Source organism: Chenopodium album, chromosome 9, assembly GCF_948465745.1.
Source record: "Chenopodium album chromosome 9, dcCheAlbu1.1, whole genome shotgun sequence".
NCBI lineage: Eukaryota > Viridiplantae > Streptophyta > Magnoliopsida > Caryophyllales > Amaranthaceae > Chenopodium > Chenopodium album.
The window spans coordinates 59,626-83,185 of record NC_137842.1 but is presented as its reverse complement, the minus strand read 5'-3'; the positions used below and the strand labels follow the sequence as shown (position 1 = coordinate 83,185).

Sequence of the window (23,560 nt, the reverse complement as noted above, 5' to 3'; positions counted from 1 at the left end):
AAAAGGACTAAAATTAAACAAAGCATGTTTGTGTTTTTTTCACGAGCATTAAGTAGGTTATAGATTCCTTAAAATTAATTATTAAGGGTACATATGTGTAATGTGGAGTTAGAGACAGAAAAATTAGTTGAGAATTATAATTGAAAGGGAAGGAGAAACTAAGGATTGATGTCAAAAAGCATCATTAGTACAAAAAAAGAAAAAGGAAAAAAAAATGACAACTCATAAAAAAGGGCAATATTATCAAAAGTATTAAAATAAGATTTTAATTTTTACTTACCTATTAAAGAATGCAAACTATGTAATATGAGACCCTGAGACTGAGGGAGCAATACCTAAACTTGTGCTTAAGTAAATAAGTCTCATTGCAATCAAGCTGAGCCAATAATGAGTGATTCCAAAATTCATCGTACTGTTAATGACGACATTAGTAATTAGCTAATTAATGATTACAAAATTAACACTCCTATTTATAATAACTTTGTATATGGGGTATATTTCAAACCCATTGGACATTTTAATTTGTTCAAGTACCCTAAGAAACTGATCTTTCCTGTTTGCTTTTCTTTTATGTATCTCTTCCTCCATTAGATTTTCGGTCTTTTGCAAAATCTGAATTATATATGAAATTGACATAAATAAATGTTAATAGAAATTGATCAAAGAAATGAATCTGAATACATCATAATTACATTAAAAATCTACAAAGTTTCACAATGGATTCATAGATCATTAAGATGTGTTTTAACAACGGTACGTAGGTGACAGCTGACATGTAATGGAAGTTCTCCAATTGCAGAATAGATGGTTGCAAATTTTGCCTTTGAATCATCAATAGCCAGTTGTAGCTGAGCTCTAGAGTGGTTAGCCACATCAACTTTTCTCGTGTATACTTCTATGCATTCTTGTTCAAGCTCAAGCTCAAGCTCAAGTTCAAGTAACATCTTGGCCCTAGACATTTCAGCCTTGCCTACTTTATCCCAAAAGTATCTGAATAAAAAAATTAGAGCTAATCACGGATGAAAACACGATAAACAGTTAGCTTGTATTATACCCAAAGTTCATACAAAAGAGACCTACAAGTAGTTTCCTCTTGTGAAAGAGGAGCATTCTGAATGTCACCCATATTAAAGCTTATACACTTAATTTGGTATAGAGTGATGGGGCAAAGAATGGCCTAGACTTATATACACAAGGCACAATATAATGAAAAAATACACTAACCTACATACACATCAGAAAACAATGCAAAGAAATAAACCAAATCTGATATAACATAGACTCGGCCTTTATGATGTTTATGTGTAGCTTAAGCTAACTCACAAAGTCTATCCCATAACTTCCTGGCTTGCGCTTGTGAGTAGCTTGGTGTATCATATGTCAGAAAAATGAACGCCTTAAATTACCCTCCCTTTTTAATAATCAAAAGAGAGAATGCAATACATATCTATTGCCTTTATTATCTCCCCAGGCTCTTCCCTCCAATTCATCAACCCAAACACAAAGCAAAAGGGATCTGAAGCCTTATGTATCAAGTTAGTAGGATGTATGCAAATATTTAAACTAAGCATTTAAAACTTATTCGCCTATAAAATTTAGGTTGGTTTACTTAAATTAAAGTATTCTATAGCAAATTTGCTAGCTCATACACTAAGTTATTCAAAGCTCGTCCAAAAGGTGGTGACTAAAAGAAAACTATGTATGAATTTAATAAAGGACCATCAAAAACTTGTTAATTGTAACTAGTAATATTTGATGACCTATAAATATAGGTGTTAGTTTTTCCTCAAAGTATTTGTTGTAAAGTGATTTGACAATGAATTTAAAATAGGATTGTTAGATCAATGAATATGTCATAAAACTATAGTAATAGTCAATGAACTTGAATTGCCTCCCAGTAATCCAATATTGAGGAAAAACTAACACCTAAACTATAATAATCAATACTGGGCTAACACATAATTAAAGAATATGTCTGTGATTTAAACTTCTTTTTTTTTTCCAATTTAGCATCACCTTAGTTATTATCATGTTGCAGAAAACTATAGAATAAAGCTATATTTTTTGCACTTCCTGTTGATAATCTGAAGTCTATATCATGTTGTTCCTGTCACCAAGTTTGCTGAAACTTCTGCTGAGCCTATTATGAGCACTCCTAAGAAAGAAGAAGCTGAGGAGGGCTCTTCCAATCAGGCATAATGAGTCATGTATAGAGAAACCAAGAAGTAATTCTAGAAGTAGTAAACTAATATTCTTAAATATTTCAATTAAACATGCACATCACAAGAACTTTTTTATTTTCACAATATAAGATCAGTACCATGTTCTGCCATTAATTTGGTTTAACAGCAAAATATGCAAATGATAGCATATGACCATCATCGATTTGCAGAGAAAGATAAAAGGAGGGCAAAAGAGAATGCAAAATAGTTAGGAATCCATAAAGTTGGGATTTAAAAGAGTTTAAATAGGAAGGGGATTTCAAAGATATAAAGGCTTCAAGAAACCTTAACATGAACCTATACAGTTTGTTTCATATATATAACTGCACAGATGTTTTGTGTTTAAAGCCCAAAAAAACATTACAGTGAGAGCAAACTCAAATACATCAGGCCATTGAATACATCAGGCAATTGAATATAGGTCCACAAACCATTCGGAGGATTAAGCTCAATTAACTTTATTTGATGTAGCTGTTTAGCAAGTTAGTTTGAAGATCATACTGTAGTTGGTCCAACCAGGACCATACTGCTAACCTTTTGCATATTAAACAAAACCCAGTGAATAAAGCATTACAGAAACATAGAAAATAAGCACATAAACCATAATCTAATCCCACAAATCATGTCAAGAATCATAATTTAGCATCCACAACGATAAAACAATCACCAAATTATGAAAACAATCACCCAAAAATATTATTTGACATCAAAATGTTATAGGAAGGTATATTCTTAAAATGCATTCATGAAATAGTTTATAAGAAAACATATGCCACTCAGCTCCTACTTATTTGCTCTCTAAAGAAAAATAAATCAATACACGAGAATGGACTCAACGATCCACTATGTCTATATTATTTGACTCGATAAATTACAATGTAATAAAACATATTTTTTTACTCCAGATTTCACCAAAGTACTTCCATAAATGAATCATAATATCTTACAACACTAAGAAATGGCAAAAGGTCAGATTATCATTATATTAATCCTAAGAAGCAAATTTGTAGCAAAAATTGAATGTTTAGAATCTTGCATGGCATAAATGGTCAATAAGTCCTTCACCTTGAATTTTCTGCACATACACATCCATGACATGAAAGACTGGTAAATCAGAAGTATATTCAGAAGGCATCATAAACCCTGAAAATTGATTGCTAATTAAACAAGCTAGGTATTTACTCACCATCCATGAAACATCCATCTTCGCCTGAAACATAAGCTCTAGTCAATATGAAAATAAAATCGGGGAGGGTTTGGATTGTTTCGAAAAGAATTTCATGCCTCGCACTGCTAACCTGAATATGACCGAAAGTTTAAACTTTCAGATACATCAAACTGTTAGTCCTCTATAGTATAACATCAAAACATATTCCAAAATTATAACAGGTGATATTCCTAGGCTTACAAACATATTCTTGATCAACAACCAAAATAGCAAAACGCTAAATTATAATGCATCCTTTTGGGACAATGGGACATATTCCGCATTTCCAGTTTAGGAAATGTTTAGCTAGTTCTTTTAAGATACATTATAATCCATTTAAAGATAAACCAAGACTGGAAATATAAGGATACCTACCTGTATTATAGTGGCACTCTCAGAAGTACCAAGCCAAAACCTACAAGAGCAACCAAATAATAGAAATTCGAAATTGAACAATGCAAAAACAAATTCCACAAATTGATTATTACTGAATTCTTGAACAACATAACACTGAGCTTACCAATTTATTTACCACTCAAAACTCTCACCAATTTACTAAAAACACCTCTGATTTGACAAAAAAAAAATCCTAACATCAACTGAGCTTGTTTCTCAATCAATCAAATTAAAATTCCATCAATTCCACAAAACACAAACAAACATCAACAACAACACACAAATCACAACAAAGATCATAAATAAATCATTACATTCTAGAAATTAATCAAAAAAATAAATAACATATCGACCATGCGATAATACCTGAGTATCTTCACCTGAAACTCGAATCCACCAAACCTGGGCCCATCTTCCTCCTTGCAAAAATTAAATTTTTAACATCTAAAACACCCATATAACATAAAATAGTGAAATTAATAATCAAATAAAGTCAATATCTTGAAAACTTATAAGACTAATACCTTAATTTTGGTGGGGTTGAATCAAAGATCCAAAGTAATCTCCTCTTTCTGGATAAATACTGAAGAACATAAGGAGTGACCCGAATAGCAACAACCCATGCTTCGAACATCAATCCGTGGGATCAAAGCTGCGGCAGAGCTTCTTCCTTGCTTGGTTTCTTCTGGAACATTCCTCCGGACACTTTGCTTTAGGAAACCATTTGAAATCAAATTCAATAAAAAAAACTACATGAAAAGCCCAGAAATAAATAAAACAACCTTCATATAAAAGGTAAAATCTAATCAAGGGGATGAACATCAAAGTATTGAACCAATTAGAACAAGAAAGATAAATGAACCTTAGCAACCGCGTCGCCAAAACCGATGAAATTGAAACACTGAGAAGAATCGAAGCCCGACGCCATGGTTTTTCAAGGATGATCGGTGGTTTTGAGCTCATCGCCAAAATTGTTGAAGGAGGACATATTTTCTCTCTCTAGGTTTCTCTCTCCTTGTTTCCCATTAAGAATTCTGAGCTTTTTTTTTTAGATGAGAAGGAGGAAAGAGAAGGAAGTTTGTGAGGAAGTCGGTGAGAGAGTAAGGGGCAAGTAAAGTCGGTGGGAGAGCAGCAGGCATCAACAAAAAGGAATAAGGGGCAAAATTGGCAATTCATTAATTTTGGAGGCAAGGCTGTAATAGCACCACAAAGTACTATTCACCAGCTACAGTAAATTCTTTTGCATGTTTATAAGGGTTATAGATAGATTATAGATTTTCCGTTTTTTATAAACCCTAGTCAAAATAAAATAAATTACTCTCCATAGTTGAAAAAATCGAGACACATTTTTTTTTTTTTTAAGAAAAATCGAGACACATTTTTTTTTTTTTTTTAAGAAAAATCGAGACACATAGAGGCTCCAATTTGCGACTTATTTCTGGCAATCTACACTCTACACTCTACAGAGAGGCGGCGGAAGGAAGAGAAAGAGGGGGAAATCGGAAAATAATAATGCTGGAAAACCCACCCGACAACGCTCTTTCTGCTCCAATCAAGAGATATGCACCTCCCAATCAGAGGTATTATCATCATCTTCTGCTTCTTCTTTATCTCGTTTGTTTATGAATCAAGTTGATTGATTTTCGATATGAATGCAGGAATCGTAGTCTCAACCGGCGCAAATCTGGAGGTAATTCTTGCAATTTCTTATTTGATCTATGCCAATTATTTTTTCAATGATGTCCATGGATTTCTTATTAAAAAGATCACATTAAAATGCTTGTTGCTGTTGCTGATGATGCCATCTAAGTGTAGTGTATATGTGCGAGTATCTATCAACCTAACCATTTCTGTAAAAAACCTAGTTTTGGATTTGATCTATAACCGGCATCCTCAAATTCAAAATGTTACCATTTACAGATTTACCAACATTGTTTCATTAAATTCTAGCATTGTCGTTCCCATATGTCTTTACTAATGCATCTTAATTGTCATTAGGACTAACGCAATTCATGTAAATATAAAACACTCTGATAACAATACTGGCAAGGAATAGAGAGAATTGAAGGAATTCAATGGCAAGGAATCAATTATTAATTACTAAAAGGCTACATACACTATTTTGCACACTGATACTTCTACCTATACTTACAAGATGCCAGAGACAAAGTATCACTAGGAGGGAGGAATATGTAGGTGATAGTGAAGGTTTTCAGGGTTTGACTAGTATACCCTTGATCTGGTAAATGGGTAATCATGTTGTTGTAGTAAGGCCAAATCTGTGTTCGTGTCAACTCTAATCAGGTTGACTCTTGTTGGATTCAATTTCTGAAATTAAACCCTATTTGTTTATTTTCGGGTTAGGTTCAAGTTGACCTTGTTAGCCCAAAATTTTTAATTTTTTTTCATGACCCATTTAACATATCATTTTTGGGTAGACTTGAACCCACAGAGTAGTACGCAATTTATAAAAAAGCTCAAGGCGCATTGAAGCAAGAGGGGTTCGGTTGCACCTAAGAGTAGTTAAATTTTTTTGGCTGAAGTTCGCCTCAGGCGTTTTTTGTGCGTCTAACCCAAAACGCCTCACCAGACCAAAATAAGCGCTCACCCTTGATCTCCTTGCGGAGCTTTTTCAAACACTGGTAGTACAAGCTTGAAAGAAAAACAAATGAACTTGAAAAAATAGCAAAGGAGCTAAATTGCTGGTATTGAACAAATAAAGATAGATAGAAAAGCTGAAAAAATAGGGTAGTCGAAATTAAAAATAGGTAGTCGATTATAACCCTCGGTAGTTGCCCTAGTTGGGATGGGGTTAATAATTTTACTAAGTGTAGTTGGGATGGGATTAATTTTATTAGGCTAGTTTGATGAGTTTATATAGGTCAAATGGACATTTATTAGGTTGCCCTTCGTTTTGAGTTATAAGGTTAGGTATGATCTTCTTACCAAGGCTCACTTGGTCTCGTCTTTCATGGCCTTAGGAGGAGTGTTTGTGACATTCACCACGGGTCTCAGTCTCAAGGAAAGGAAGAGAGTTGCGCTAGGTTCATGACGGGCCTAACGACCTTTGTAAAAAGTTAGTTCCATCTTATGGACATGGATTGATTTTTTCTTTTTTTTTTTTTCTCATTAAATCTAGCTTTTGTCATTTTTACATTTTTTTATCATCCGCAGTCTCACTTTGTGGGGCCCCATTTTTTTAATAACAAATCTCTTACTCTCTATCTCTCTCCTCTTCAAAAGTAACCACATGCATGATCTCATTTTCACTTTTCTTTGGTTTGCGTAGCTAGTGAGTACTCTAGAAAACAGAGGTAGTACATATATATCAATATATGTACCTGATCTACAATCTCCAAGGACTTTTGCGCCTTGTGTCCTTCAAGCCTAAGGACTTACTATTTGTACATTTCTGATTTTTTTACTTAAACTGAAGACATATATGGTGAGAGGGGGTGGTTGGATTGAGAGAGCAGCAGTCAAAGGTTATTCTCTATTTCCTTCATATTGATGAAATTTCCTTGTATTGAAGATGGATCATTTGTTGTTCCGAGAAATAAAAAAGTGACATTGTGAAGTATGGAAAGATCTTCAGTGTAATGCCCATCAGGATAGAGTACTACCTTCTGCCACAACTAACTATGGATGTTAAAGATGATACTTTGTGTAACATATAACCCATTGCTAGTCTTTTTGTTTGTTTGGGTTTATGATATTTGTCACTAAAATCTCTATTGTTAGTTTCAAGTTAGAAGCTAAATTGACTCTTTTGCTTTATATTTTCTTGTTCTTGCTCCAGATCGATCTGAAAAAACAAGTAATCTCCACTCAACTGATGGGGATAAGAACTTGGGCATTGGTTTGCAGAGTGCTTCGAGTATAGATCATTCTGATAGTGGGAGCAGCAAATGTGTATATGAGAGTTATCGTCCAAAGTTGATAGCCCTAAATGGTTGTTGTAGAAGTGAAGCTTCTCAGCTTTTGCATGAACGTATGTGTCTTTATGTGTTTCCATATATTTTGTATTCTTGCTTTATCCTGTTTGTTATCATGCATAATTTAGTTCTTTGAGGTTATGCCTAATGCACCTGTATGCTATAGCATTTTTATTATCTTTATTACTTTAGCTTTTCGTAGTCCTAAACTCTGAAGAAAGGGAAAAAGGACATTGATAAGAAAACTAATCTTTGCATAAGGATGTACAGATAAATAAGAATCCGTGTTGGGCATAATGGGTAAGAAGAAACAAATTGAAATTTTGGATAAGTTTCACTTGATGATTGAGATGCTACTAGAGTAATATTTACAATATCATATTTCATTAGTGTGTGTGTGTATACCAATTTTAATATGAAGTTTAGAATAGTTTTTGGAGTGAATTTATAAACATTATTATAAAGAATTAAAGTTATACCAATGCAAACTCTTGCTACAGCCATTGCCAATCAGGAACCCAAGAGACATGGCTAAGGAATGATTCTCCCTTGTTAGATGGCACGGTATGATGAGACTCGATCAGACTCCGACTCTCCAAGTCCTAACAGTTCGAGCCACTATAAGCCATTATGAGCCTTGATGAGTCATATATGCACCAAAAACCCGTATCAGATATCCTGGAACCCAATCAACATAGCTATGGGGATGTACAGATAAATAAGAATCCGTGTTGGGCATAATGGGTAAGAAGAAACAAATTGAAATTTTGGATAAGTTTCACTTGATGATTGAGATGCTACTAGAGTAATATTTACAAGTTTAGTTTTTGTAGGAAGCACACGTAATGCCATACTTGGCATGTTGTCTATCGTTACACGTAATGTGTGTTTTGTGGAAATTAATTATTCTCACCGATGAAAAGTGATAGGGAGTATTAATTTTAAGAATTAGAAAGTATATTTAAGCTTCATTGTCATAGAATTTGATTATCTATGTCTTTAAACAAATTTCTTAGAAAGTTATGTGATCATTTTTATAATCACCTAAGGACTCACATATGTATTACCTATTTGTAAGGAACTTTGTTTTTAGAAAACCTCACTAAAGTTATATGATAATAAACGAAAGGTTAGTTCTTTAAGTCAATGCATAGGAAGCATAGTCATCTTTCATTGAGTGAATACTGTTGCTGAAATAGCAAGAGAATACATGAGCAAGTTGAATACTGTTCATGAGCTAGTAGCTCAATTGAAAAGTGAAAATATTGCTTTATTTCTCAGATTCTCGAGGACTATGAAATGAAATAGCAAGAGAATATATAAGTAATTTAAATTGCCTTATGTGCTACATTTCTTTGCTAACCTAAATTTCCTAACATTGCTTATGTACTTCGTTATACTCGAGGGCTTTATAGTGAGGTGATAAAAATAATGGAAGATCGATTTCTAAGAGTGGGTGAATGATTTTTTTTCCCCCTTAAAATAATATGGTGAGGACACAAAGCCTAATTGTTGAGACCAATATCATTAGATTCTACTTTAGTTCGATAAGGATACTAAGAATCGTATCGTATGATTGAGTTGTAGAATTCTGATATTCTAAAATTTGATGATATAATTTGCAATATTATTATAATAATAATTAATCTTTTAAGCCTATGTATTAAATGTTTACTCATAAACTTCATACGTCAGTTCATCATATAAGTACTCCTAGATTGCTTGGATTTAGGAGCAATAATTCAATTACAAATCATATACACTCATACACAAGAACAATAAGCAACAAACAATAAGAGCCTTAATCCCAATAACGAGGTCGGTTACATGAACCAATTATTTATCTATTGTACTCGCTATCCTCCCCTTCCATTCCCTTTTGTCCAATGTTATATACTCCTACAAACCCATCTTCTTTGTGTGCTTCTAAACATTTTCCATATAAGTCATATTTGGTCATCCTTTGTCTCATCTAAGATCCCTTTGATCTCAACAACTTTTCTTTAAGACAAAAGTATTGTTGGTTCAGGGTTGGGTTTCTTGCTTCCATGTTGCCATTATATCTATGTTTTGATCAAGCCCTTCTGGGTTTATTAATTACTTTTAGCTCCTCTAGCCTTTGGGAAAAGAGTTTTCAGTCTTTGAAACGAGCTCTTGCTTCTTTCTCTTCTTCGACCTTTACAATTTTGTAAGAAAATACATTCAATTTCCTTTTAATTTACCGGCTGACAGTTAGAAACTGAGGCATGTATTAGGTGTATGGTTTTGTAAGTGCCTTAGGAACTCCGTGATTTTTCTCCATTGCTACATTCTCCCTTCCATCTCACAAAAACTTTTCATTTATCTTGGGCACTTGATTTTTAGGGTCTTAGGGGTATTAGTGGCGGGGATTGTTGAATATAAGAGAAAAAGTGTAGGTAGTGGGTATTGTTTATTGTTTTTAAATAGAGGTTAGAGATAATGGGACTATAATGCTTAATGGAGTGTGGAAAATAAAGTTAATATATAGAAGTTTTTGTGGGACAAAGGGTTGTTATGTTGGATCAGTAGGAGAAGTTGTGAAGGAGAAATGTTGCGATAGTTGTTTTGTGGTGCATCTAGTTAGAATGGTAATGTATTTACTGTGTGATTCGTTTTGAGATAAAGTATCATTTTAGCTTCCTTATAGGCTTGATACAATTAGAGAGTTTGCAAGTGTGTCGTGTGTGCTAACTCATGTCAATATCTCCATGGACTCCCTACCCCCATTTTTAAAAGTGCAAATCAACAAACCTCCTTGAAACTTTCCCCCTATTTTGGCCAATAAATATATCTCTCTATGCTTTTCACACCACCATTTGTTGTAAGCTTGAGTGATGTCACAAAGTTTGTTAGTCAAGCTGACAGCCAGAAAACCCAGCAAACCTCCTTGAAAGTTTACAGTTTACTCCATTTTTGCCCTATATTTCTATGTTCTTCGTACCACCATCCATTGCTTTTGACCCTGAAGCTTGAGTGATGTCACAAAGTTTGCTTATCAGGCTGACAGCCTGGTATACCTTTGCAGAAACTACCAAAAATGATTCTCATTGACTTCTCTCTGCTCTAATTAATCCATAGTAAGCCTTTCGGTGCTTTGCTACTTGTCTTGTTGCCAACTTTGTTTTCTTCCATTTTGACTACAATCATCGCCAACTATGTCACCAGCATGTGACCTATGCTACTGCGTATTTATCACTGTCAGAGTGCCAGTTTTCTCTCTCCCCCACTCCTTTTTCAAGTTGCTTTCCTGGATTGTTCTGGTAGAATATAAATGATGATCATATCATGTACATTTAGGAAGCCAAGCAAATGATGTTTATTTGTTGACCTTACAATTGTTGTATGTTGGTTTAATATTCTAAGGAATCCGATGATGTTCTTTCACTTATTTATTTGATATTCAAGCTGATTGTTGAATTTTCTTCTTATCACTATTCAAAATCATGCTATGACCGGATGAGTGGGTGATGAATTAATCGATATTCGTTGATAGGCTTATTATTTGGGTGAATTTAATTGGATTCTTATTTTATTAAAGTCAGTGTTCTAATTTTATTATTGTTGTCATTTGAATATGATAAATATTTATTATCTTAGTATCTATTATCTATTTGATAACACATGTGCAACTTACACTAGCGCTTCATCATAAAAGGCAACAAGGCATTCCTATTTTTGGTCCGAAAATTGCCTTAGCATATTTTGATAGAAATTACCCAACCACTGATGAAAGCAGTAATGCTCTCTCATGTCTTACCTTTGCCATTATGACATTTTCATAAACTTGCAGTTTAAATCTAGTTCACATTTTTTTTTTTTTTGAAAGAAGTTCACAATTTCTTTTTGTTTAAAGCATTACTATTAATTATCTTTCTATGCATTTAAATCAAATGAACAAAAACTTGTCTAAAACATTAATTTATCAAAGAGAATTAAATTGTTGTTGTCATTGCTGCCATTTGATGATTATTAATGTGTTTTCGACTTATCAAATATATATATATATATATATATATATATATATATATATATATATATATATATATATTGAGAGTTCCATGATTAGATATATACTATTGAATCAATAAATTTTATTTAATTTTAATTTTCCTTCCTATTCTGTGACAATAGTTGATGTTGATCCATGTATAGACAAGTTTTGGTCTCTGTCATTTACAAAGGGACATGCAGAGCCAGCAAACCTTTTGGTCTCTGTTAAACAGTCAAACAATATAACACATCTAGGATGTTGATTCATATACAGACAAGCAGCTTCATCATATGATTAGATCAGTAAGTATTTTTCCTTGAGAGAAGGAAACTTGATTTAGATCCCAGAGTAGTGTTAGCATACTAGGAGCCAAGTAAATCGGGCCAGTGGATATGCTATGTCTAGGGTTGAAATTCTTCTCTTCAGTGGCCTAAGGTCTTAGCATACAAAGTGAGATGTACTCTTGTAACAAATTAATACTACTGACAATAAAATTAAGTAGACTAACATTTTGAAATAGAGCAGACTAATATTGGTTCACAGACTACAGAATTAAAGCAGACTAATATTTATTTTGATCTGAGGATCAAGAGAGGTTTTTTTTTGATTGATTGATTGACTGAGAAAGATTAATTACAAGTAGTGGCTTGCGGCCACAAATCTCAAAAACAATAACATTAGGTCACCAATTTCTACATTTCCCTTACTGCCACAAACTACTCTCTTTTGCCCTTTCTCATCTATTTATATTTATAAGATTCGGGCCAAATGCTTCCAAGGAGATCCTGTCTACCCTAGCTTACTCAAATTACAATCATTTGTCTTTTCCCCCTTAATGATTGCTGCTCCACTATGTGGACTTGTGGAGGGTTGTCCTGTTCATTGCAACTCTCTCCGTTTTTTTTTTTTTTTTTGTTTTTTTTTGTTTTTTTGTTTTTTTTTTTTTTTTTTCCAAGTGATACACTGACTTTTTTTTTCATGTGATACAGACTTTTTTTTTCAATCAGGATTTTGCCTTTAGAGAAATAAATTCCTATTTGTTTTAGCTTATGAAGAGTCAAATAAATTGGGCTAGTGGATATGCTATATTTAGGATTGTAATCCTTCCCTTTACCGTCCTTGGCACACAAAGTGAGAAGGCATCTGCAACACTGATTGTATAGGATCTAAGGGTTAAACTCTGCCCTAGTCATTGAGGACTTTGTCAGTATGTATTATGGTTGCTTTGATATTCTGTTCCTTTATGCTTTCAGACCGAAATTGCTATTCTAACTATCCTGACTGTACTATATTGCAGGTTGGAAGGGAGCTATACATTGCTATAGTGATCCTACTGTAGATTTATCTGGTGAGTGATAGATACCTTCTTCTCTTCCCCTTTTTTTGGGGAAAATGATTTTTGAAAAAAAAAGGTTCAAAATTGTACCTTTTAGAGGTTAACTTAAAATCAGATGTATAAATTAGGTTTTAGAATTCGGATCCCATTTTATTTGTGGTCACCCTACATTTAGACTTCGTAGTAAATCATGCCCCTTTCAACTTTTTAATTCTCGTTGATGTTTGGAAGTATAATAATAGTAGTAACATAAACTCTGAAAGGCTATTAAGAAAAATCATACAAAGCTGTTGTTGATTTTAGGAGATATAATAGTAATACCATATATAAGACGCAGCTTATATCATTGTTTGGATCATTTTTCTTGTAGTGTAAGAACATGTTTGATGATAAGTTTAGGTTTTATATTACGTAAACCTTGAAAGATCTTGATTCTCTGATATATCTGCTTGCAGAACGACCAGTCATGTACACAGGAAGTGCTGCATCAGCTTGGGGAAACTTTAGACTTCCCCATCAGGTTTATGCTAATTATGGCATGTGTTTGTGTTCACCAACTTTAGTTGCTCTGGCATAATGCTAATGTAATTTTTTTCCTTATTCTGGCAGTTAATGGCTCCTCCGCAAATGGATTTCATGGCGGAACTTCAACATGCTATCAATAATAATAGTTCAAGCTTGATGAACTAAATGGCTCTTGAGATGCTAGTCATGATATAACATAATATCTGGTGATTTTAAATCTTTAACCTGACTTATGTATTGTTGACAAATGTTATATTCCGAAGGGTTTAGGGGATTTCAAAATTCCCCTGATGGGAATAATTCTAGTAAAATATGTCTATGGCCTTATAATCTTCAATTTAAGTATGTTCTTGAATCATTGAACAATTCAAACTTTCATTGATAGTCGAGAAGGCAACAGTGAAAAATCAAATGCTAGTGTTAGAAGGCAACACCTTCTAAGTTTGATCTTAAGATCAACGATCTCAAGTTAACAACTAAATAAAAATTTAACAATGTTCCCTTCAAATAAAGCTCTATAATGGCAATTGTTTTTTATTTTTATTTTTAGAACAACAATTTCAACTTTAATTCATATGATTAATATATATCGGAGGGAATGAAAAACAAATCTAACTACTTGTCCGGTAAGCAAACTAAATAAAAATTCCATAATATAAACATGACATAAAGCCTCCATCTTCTCAAAATTCGTAAAAGTATATGTTTATTATTATATTTTTCAAAAAATTGAGATCCTAAATGAAATTTTGCCTTTCTCACTGTTTGGATAGAAGGAAAAAAGAGACGAGAAAGGGATGGGGACAAACTCTCTTTTTTAGGTAAAGGATTGTAGGAAGGAAGGGAAAGGAGGGGGGAGAGATCTATTTATTTTCCCTCTCTTTAATAAATATAATTCCTTCAAAATCGAAGAGATTGGAGGGGAAATGGAGTTTACCTCCCCCTCCCTTTCTTTCCCCTTCCCTTCCTCATATTTCCCTCCCCCTCTTTTGTTTCCTTATTTTTTTTTATCCAAACAAAGCGTTTGTGACCTCATATTTTAACTCGTATGATATTTTAAGATGATTCTTTCCAAAAAGCTTCATAAATTTTCATAATATAAATTATAAACCATTGTCTTCTCAGAATTTGAAAGCAAAAAACAATTTGATTGTATCCTAAAAAATTAGAAGCTGACTTGAAATCCTGATTTTGCGACCTCAATCTTAACTTAAACTCGCAAAAGATTTTAGCTAGGTTGATTATTTCAAAAGGTTTGTTTTTATTTTTTTGTTTTTTTTAAAAAAAAAATTTAAATTTTTTTTTTTTTAATTGTTTTTGTGGTATAAACCCTTAATTTCTAAGAATTCGTAAAAAAAACAAAGTTGATGTTTTTCCTTAAAATTCAGAACCTAAATCGAAATCTCAACTTTGCAACCCAAAACTTTAGACTCATAAGACATTTTAGGGTGATTCTTTTACGAAAGTTTCTTATATTTTTGTATGAAATAAAGATTTGTCTACTCAGAACTCGAAAAAAACTAAAATTGTTTTTTTCATTAAAATTTAAAGTCCTAAATTGGAATATCAAATTTGCAACCCATAACTTTAAAGCTCCTACAAGTTTAAGGTTGACTCTTTGATGAAAGTTTTTTATATTTTCTTGAGAAATTAGAGTTTCATCTTCTCAAAATTAGAAAAAAATTAACGAAAATTTCACCAAATGGCCCTGAGTTAGGGCCTGTTCTCTTACGTTGAAATTCAGTTCAGTTCAGTTCAGCTCAGTTCAATTCAGTCAGCTCAGTTCAATTCAGCTCCTAATTTCCTTCACTTATAATGTAACACCCCAATAATCCTCTCTTTAAACATGTGAAGACCCTAAACAATATTCAAGAGAATTAATGGCGTGCTACCGCCACGTGTTCAAATGTTAAGGCTATATAAGAAATTAGCAGCGGAAAAACTAACTCAGTTATAAATAAGTTTCAAAACCAATAACCAAAACCAAATTAAATCATACAACTTGGAACCATTAAGACCCTTATTCAAAACCCCACAAAAGTAGTAAATAAATAAAACCAGAGTTTAAATAAAATTCAAACTTATAAAAAGAAATAAACTGCGAATAATAACCGACTCTCTACTCAAAATCCCACAACCCTGATGCGAATGCTGCGTATGTAAGAACCTGTGATTAATCTGCTCCCCAATATTACAAGTGTAAAAATTAGATCGTCACAGGGTCATTGAAAGCCGAAGGCCATGACCAAAGAAAGACACACACAAAAGCACGCAATCAGCAAAGCTGAGTACATACAAGCTACAAAACATAAAAGAAATCCCTAACATGCTACTAATAATCAACCATTACGCATCATTAGTTTATAGACTCGGCACATGACTCAACTATTTATATTACTAAGACTCCATTAATTAATAATATGTAAATCATTATTTTTATTCATTGGATTACGCAATAGACAAGGTTGTCCAACCCATGCTCCATTTGGAACATCAATAAAAGAAAAACTTCATGCCTCCTTTCGGAAATATCAATAAACATCCAACGACCACGGGCGCGACTCCGTGACCGTAGTTAGTATGAGATCTCATCTAACTCCTAGTTTTGAAAAATATTTGAAATAGGAGACTCGTAGATCAGACGGCCTCGATAAAAGTACACGGCTAATACCCCGTGTACCCCAACCCCTGATTGTCATTACTCCAGAAGTGCACCAATCCAGAGTTTTATTGCTCATCCATCTTGCACTTTACGTGATTTACAGGTTTAGACTTAGTGATGACTCATATACAAACAATACGATCAATCCAATATCAATTCAATCAAGTAAAACAACTTTCCAATTTCAATTCTTGATTTATTAGTGACAAGCAACATTTATTAATTATTCCTTTACTACCTCGGTGTATAAACACCTTGAGTGCATAAGGCACCCTAAAACCTTAACCTCGTCTTATAAGACTTGAATTCTTCCGTTACTCACCCTATTTGAATAATCATGAATGAGTAATAAATAAATCATTCCACAAATCACATACCTTTGCCTCTAAGCGCACCTTGCATAATTAGAGCACAAATAATTCTTGCAATATAAAATGGTGCACGTCATACGAAATTCACAATGTATAACCAAACAATTTAACTCGGTCATCCCTATACATGATACTAAGTTCTCGATCCGTCCTTAAACATGCACCTACAAACAAGGTTTCGTAACTTGTACGTACCTTGAATAAACGAATTGGTATGCCACTTTACTAACTAGAAATCACCTTCAATAAACTCCTCTCCTAAACCAAACAATAACATCTCAATCAATACCCAATCAATCAAATTTACAGCAATACTAACTTACTTTTAAAACCTTCAAAATCCAAATTAAACAACACTTTAAAACCTTCTCTTTAGTTAAAATTAAAGGTTTATATATAGTTCTTTAAATTTTCTTCATATAAACCTTAAAATACACTCTTATACATGAAATTACAGCAAGTTTAAAGTTTAATAAAAATCTGAAAAATTATTTTAAAACCCCTAATAATCTCCCTTTTTAGTGGGTGATTAAACCCTCTTTATAAAACATCAAAAGTAGTACTTAGAAACTATTTCGAGCACTTAAAACTTCAATAAAAAAACATATATTTATGCTTAATTAACTTTAAACATAATTAATTTTATCAATCAAACTCAAGGATAATATTTTAAGTATAAAAAAAACTTCGTTAAAATCAAAAACTGCCCGAAAATCATATTTAGAGGCTGAATTTGGCCATGAGAGGGTGGTGCTCACTACCAAAGGTAATGAGTCTTTTTTAAAACGTTATTTTCACATGGAAAACACTATTTATTCATCAAAATCGGATGAGTTCAGAATCTGATCGGGATTAAAACGGGATTAATATTAACGAACGAAAATCTAAAAATTAAAACACGAATCTACGTGTTCAAAATAATCTGGAATTAAGTTAAACTAATCAGTAGTTATAATCACCAAAATTTCAAAACATCATTACTATAAAAGCCCTAAATCAATTGTTCATAAAAAACCCTAAAATCATGATTTTCAATAAATTGAAACCCTAGGTTTATAATTCATAAAATATGAAAATTTATAACATAAATACAATCTGAAATTTATAATCTTTATACCATCAAAATATAATTTGATACTAAAAATATAATCTTTATACTAAAATCAAAACCCAAAACAATTAAATTAACATTAAGCAAAATAATGAAACAAAGGAGGATGAAAATAGGACTAACCTTTTTGTGTGGGAAATTTTTGGAGATTCATGGGGTATTTATAGGAGAGAAGTATTGTAGGGTAAAAAGGAAGATTGGGCCTCATAAAAATAATGGGTCAATTAAGTTTACAAATGGGTTAGGCTTGTTTGATTGGACATAAATTTTAGAATAAAGGTGCATAAAATTATTTGTTCAAATAATTTTCGACCCAGATTAATAATTTGAAACTTTTGAAATTAAATTATGAAAAATAACAAATAAATATTATAAATAAAATAAATTTTCATTTATATAATATTTAAAAATACGGGGGATTACATATAAATATTCATTTCAGTTCAGTTCAGTTCAGTTCAATTCAATTCAATTCAATTCAGTTCAGTCAATGAGAACAGACCCTTAATTTTTTTAATCACCATATATAAATATTTCAAATTCCACATACACTCAAGTTTCACAAAATGCCCTTAATGACCAACGAAAGTTAATTCCGTTAATCATTAACGTTAATTATGCCACGTGGAGGCACATTATTGGTTATTTAAATTTATTTTGTTAATTATTTTTTAAAAAAACTTTTAAAATAAATTTAAAAAAAAAAATCACCTCCAGCCACCTTCTACTGACACTAAACCACTTCCCACCACCGCCACCCAGCCAGCCTCCTTGCCGCCGGTGCCTAGACTCCCTTCCCCACTATGCCGGCACCGCCGCCCCTTCCCCTAAGCCTCTCCTCAACCCCCTTAAACCGTATAAACCACCACCACTTAAACCGTAAAAACCTTTGAAAACCAGCCACCATCCTTAAACCCCGTCGCCGACAATCCAAATTCCCTCGCCCAATTTGGCCGAAAACACCAACCCGAAATCATAAAATCCCAAAATCGAAACCTTAATTTTGAATTTTGGGTTTCGGGTTTCGACATGGTGGTTGAGGGGGGTGGAGATGGCATGGGGAGGGGCTGTGATCCCCCGTATTTTTTAAATATATTATTAATGAAATTATTTTTTATTCATAATATTTATTTGTATTTTTTTTTCTGATTTAATTTCAAAAGTTTCAAATTATTTTTGGGGTTGATAAACGATTTTATTACAAAGAACTTTTTATGAACCTTCCTTCTATAATTTATGTCCAACAAACAAACCAAACCCAGTTTACTTTCTTAATTGACCCATTAATTTAATGAGGCCCAATATCCCTACTTACCCTACTACCCTCTCTCCTATAAATACCCCATACTCCCCAAAACTTTCCCCACACAAAAGGTTAGTCTTATTTTCTTTCTCCTTTGTTTTATTAATTTGTGTAATTATAATTATTGATTATGGGTTTTAATTTTATTGTTTGAAATTAATTTAATTGGTATCAAATTGTATTTTGATGATTAAACTTTATAATATCAGATTTTATAAATGTTAAAATTTTCAGATTTTGTAAATTTAATAACCTAGGGTTTTTAATCATTGAAAATCATGATTTTAGGGTTTTTTTGAACAATTGATTTAGGGCTTTTATAGTAACGATGTTTTGAAATTTTGGTGATTATACTACTAATTAGTTTAACTTAATTCCAGATTATTTTGAACACGTAAATTCGTGTTTTAATGTTTAGATTTTGGTTCGTTAATATTAATCCCGATCAGGTTCTGAACTCATCCGATTTTGACAAAAAAGTAGTGTTTTCCATGTGGAAACAATGTTTTAAGAAAGCCTCACTACAGTTGGTAGTGATCACCACCCTCTCGTGGCCAAATTCAGCCTCTAAATATGATTTTCGGGCAGTTTTTGATTTTTAACGAAGTTTTTTTATGCTTAAAATTTTATTCTTGAGTTTGATTAATAAAATTAATTATATTTAAAGTTAATTAAGCATAAATATATGTTTTTATTGAAGTTTTAAGAGGTTATTCATCATATTATATTGTTGGAAATTACTTGGGTTAGTAATATTAATTGTTGGCTGTTTTCTAGGAAGTGATTATTCCCTAGAAGTGATTAAAAGTGGCACAAAGGATTGTTTATACAAGGTACTGACAGGGTAAAGTCGTATCCCCTAATCAAAAATAATTACCTAAATCACTAACTAAAGTAGATAGGGAAGTAGGGTCGAACTCCACAGGGAAACAGGTCTTTTTAATTCTAATTAATTAATATAATCTAAATTATCTAAGTTACCAATATATTAAAAGTGAATTCTATACTACGAAGAATGAGTTTAGGGAGAAAAGAATCAATAATAAGGAAACCTAGGGTCACAGGTTCACCAATAATTAATATTCCGGGATAGAACGAAGTAATTAATAATTAACAATGCACAAATAACATGATTAACAGGCTCTCGCAATTTATTAACCAACATAGATCTAACAGGCTATCACAATTTATTAGACCTAAGTTGCTATTAAAAATAGCCTTTAATATTAAATCAACATCTGCTCGATTCATCAATTCAATATTGCTAAACATTCACAATCAAATTACATCTGCTCGATTCATAATCTAATTGCAAAGAATTAAAACAATTCAATAGGAAATTATCATGCAATATCAACAATCAATAATAACAAACTATCCCTTCATATTAATTATGGATCCCCATAAACCCTAGAATTAAACTACTCACTAATCATCATAACTAAACCAATCAAATAAATAAATAAGAACATAATCAAGAAAACAATTAAAATAGCTGAAATTAAAAAGGGAAGAAATTGTACCAAAATAAATCTGGAATTAATGGAGGAATTAAGAACAAGAGTTTAGAGAGAATTTAAGAAAGAGGAAAATACTAAGTAGAGAGAGAAAGTCTAAGAGAAAGAAAGTCTGTAAATAATCCGTACAAAACGTATATATACTTCCCCTAAAACACGAATTAAACTAAGCTTAATCAGACTCTAGAAAAACACGCGCCCGATCGGGCGAAGGGGCGCCCGATCGGGCCCGCCTTTTTTACAACGCCCACTCTAATGTGCCGCGCCTGATCGAGCCTACGCTCACCCGATCGGGCGCGCCTTTCCTTCATGGCACTCATGCGCGCAGCCGCCCGATCGGGCGTATGCTTGCCCGATCGGGCCCGGTCTTCTTCTTCAAGGCTTGGACTTCGATTGGGCTAGATTTCTCGGCCCAATCCATATTTCCTCTCGGGTCTCGAATACATGGTCCAATTGCCTCGTGATCCAAATAACCGAGCCCTTAGTCACCGGCTCTCACCGATCTTGGGCTCCAAAAGTGGTCGTGTCCTTCTAGCTTCCGTAGTCGATCCAATAAGGCCCGGGAAAATGCTCCAAGAGTGCAATTTCCTGTAAAATATAACTAAAACTACGAAAACACTAGAACACACAAATTAGTAATAAAAGTGGCCCGAAAGAGCCAAAAACACTACTAATAATGACCACGGGACGGGGGTAAAACACTATATAAAATAGACATATCAGGTACGTACATGTCTACTTCGTTATAAGTAGTATCATGTTTAGGTACCAAAAGGAAAGAACTTAGTTTCATGATTAGGGAACACTTGGATGGAAATTGTTTGGTTACACATTGATTTAATTCACGTGCTTATGTTTATGAGATATGTTTTGGTGAATTGATTATGTTTGTATGGAATTATGGATGCAAACATGTTGAATTATATTGGATTAATTGTTTGTATGGAATGTTGATACAAACATATTTTATTGGATTGGTTTGTTAACCACATTTGGATTATTAAAGTATTGGAATTGAATGGTTTAAGTGGAATGAATTTATTAATTATTCCACAAAGTTATTATTTATTTATTTATTTATTACTCAATCATGACTTGTTAGTATGTTGAGTAAAGGTGGATTAAGCCGAAATGGCTAGGTGGGTTGACTATGTTCAACAATTTTGAATAATTTGGAAGTTTAATGGAATTAAAGGTCAACTTGTGATGTGATCACCATTGTCCTAAATAAGATTAAAAGTGAATTGATGTATGATTGTTATGTATGGTCTTCTTGATTGAGTCGGCTATTAATTAAAATTGTAATCACGTAAAGTGAAACATGGATGAGCAATAAAACTCTGGAAAGCGTGCACTTGTAGAGTATTGACAATTATGGGTTGGGGTACACGGTGGTAGCCCGTGGCTTTCCGAGGCTTGTTTGATCAACATGTCCTCTTCTCTTTTGGTATTTACATTTTTATTTTATAATGAAAGTTAGATGGGATCCTAGACTAACTTTGTGAGACTGAAGTCGCGCCCATTCTTGCATCGCGCTAAACTTTTATTTTAAATGGTCATTTGGGACCAAAATGATTTGGTGGATTGGACAACCTCGTCTATTGCTTACTCCAAACTAAATTAATTAAATCAAATATAAAGAGTCGAGTGTTTATAATTGGTTAGAAAGTATGTTGAGTCAATTGAATTGTTTAAGTGTGGAGTCTTGATTAATGAATTCAAGTTGTACGTTTATTTACTTTAATTAGTTGAGCATGCTAGGCTTGGTACGTTGTAGCTTGTATGTACTCTGCTTTGCTGATTGCGTGCTTTTGTGTGTTTTCTTTTGGTCATGGCCTTCGCCTTTCATTGACCCTGTGATGATCCAATTACTACACTTGTATTATTGGGGAGCAGTATTGCACAGGTTAGCTTGATGATGTGAAGTTCGGTGATTTGACATACGCATTGTCAAGGGATTGGTGTGATTGACAGTATTCGTTCTTTGTGTTGAACTTATTTATGTTTTACTACTTTAATTATGTTTTGGGATTTTGAATATTGGTTTGGTTTTAATAAGGGCCTTTATGGTTCCAATTTGTAATCTTTGACTTATTGATTTTCTAAATTATATTATTTTAAAGACTTATGTTTGGTTTTCCGCTGCAATACTTTGATAAAGCCTTAACGTTTTAACACGTGGCGGTAACATGTCAATGGTTCTCCACTATTTTATTTAAAGTAAGTGGTTTGGAAAAGGGAGAATTATTGGAGTGTTACAGGGGCGATATAGGTTCAGCGTGCGCGAGGAGGTGGATGTGGAAGCCAACGGTAGGGAGGGGACGAGTTTTCGAGGGAGAAAAGGGGTTTTGAGGTTAAGGGAAGCCTAGACTGGGTCGCCGGTTCGGGGTGGCTGGGTTGGGTCGTCGGTGTGAGGTGGCTGGCTGGGTCGTCGGCGCGAGTGGTGGTTGGTGGTTAGGGCTGGATGTGGTGGGTTAGGTTTTTCTTTTTTATATTAATTAAATAATTATTTAAAATCCAATCAATCTGCCACGTGGTATTTGGTGACATATTTTAAAAAATTTATAAGTATATCGTGAATTTGAAATTTTTCATGGGTATATGATGAATAAAAACATAACTCAGGGGCATTTGGTGAAATTTTTCTAAATAATTAAAGTTCATTTTACCTTCATGAGGTCCTAAATCAAAATCTAAACTTTGCGATCCTATAAATTGAAGCACGTAAAAGATTTTAGGTGATTTTTCACAAAAGTTAGTTACTTATATTTTTAAGATATATAGCCCCACTTTCTCAAAATTTGAATAAACAAATTTTAATTCTCCCTTAAAATTGAATATTTAAACTGAAATCCAGACTTTCCAACCTCATAATTGTTAATTCGTAAAATATTTTACAGTGATTCATTCACGAAAATCTCTTATGTTTTCATCATACAAAGCTCCATCTCTTAGAGTTCGAG

General features: G+C 33.1%; 2 protein-coding genes across 27 annotated transcripts; one reads left to right on the top strand and one right to left on the bottom strand.

Annotated features, from left to right (window-relative positions):
* Positions 1–629: 629 nt before the first annotated feature.
* Positions 630–4,945, bottom strand: LOC145558152 (ACT domain-containing protein ACR2-like). 26 transcript variants are annotated; one of them, XR_014092369.1, is made up of 7 exons: positions 4,688–4,945; positions 4,350–4,535; positions 4,192–4,244; positions 3,805–3,844; positions 3,409–3,543; positions 1,081–3,297; positions 630–990 (listed from the first exon to the last, which is right to left on the bottom strand). XR_014092369.1 is itself a non-coding variant. In XM_081619294.1 (6 exons), the coding sequence occupies exons 2-5, from the start codon at positions 4,457–4,459 to the stop codon at positions 3,247–3,249; spliced, it is 348 nt and encodes a 115-aa protein (XP_081475420.1). In that variant the 5' UTR covers positions 4,460–4,510; positions 4,688–4,945; the 3' UTR covers positions 630–990; positions 1,081–3,246. The 26 variants fall into 26 exon arrangements, 7 of the variants coding, with proteins under 7 accessions (XP_081475420.1, XP_081475417.1, XP_081475419.1 ...); XR_014092371.1 differs by having other exon boundaries at positions 3,409–3,520; XR_014092372.1 differs by having other exon boundaries at positions 4,192–4,241.
* A 300-nt stretch (positions 4,946–5,245) lies between these two features.
* Positions 5,246–13,991, top strand: LOC145558151 (uncharacterized). The gene is made up of 6 exons (XM_081619289.1): positions 5,246–5,405; positions 5,484–5,515; positions 7,625–7,816; positions 13,070–13,120; positions 13,564–13,628; positions 13,718–13,991. Exons 1-6 carry the CDS (start codon positions 5,338–5,340, stop codon positions 13,796–13,798), a joined length of 489 nt encoding a protein of 162 aa, XP_081475415.1. The 5' UTR covers positions 5,246–5,337; the 3' UTR covers positions 13,799–13,991.
* The last annotated feature ends 9,569 nt before the right edge of the window (positions 13,992–23,560 follow it).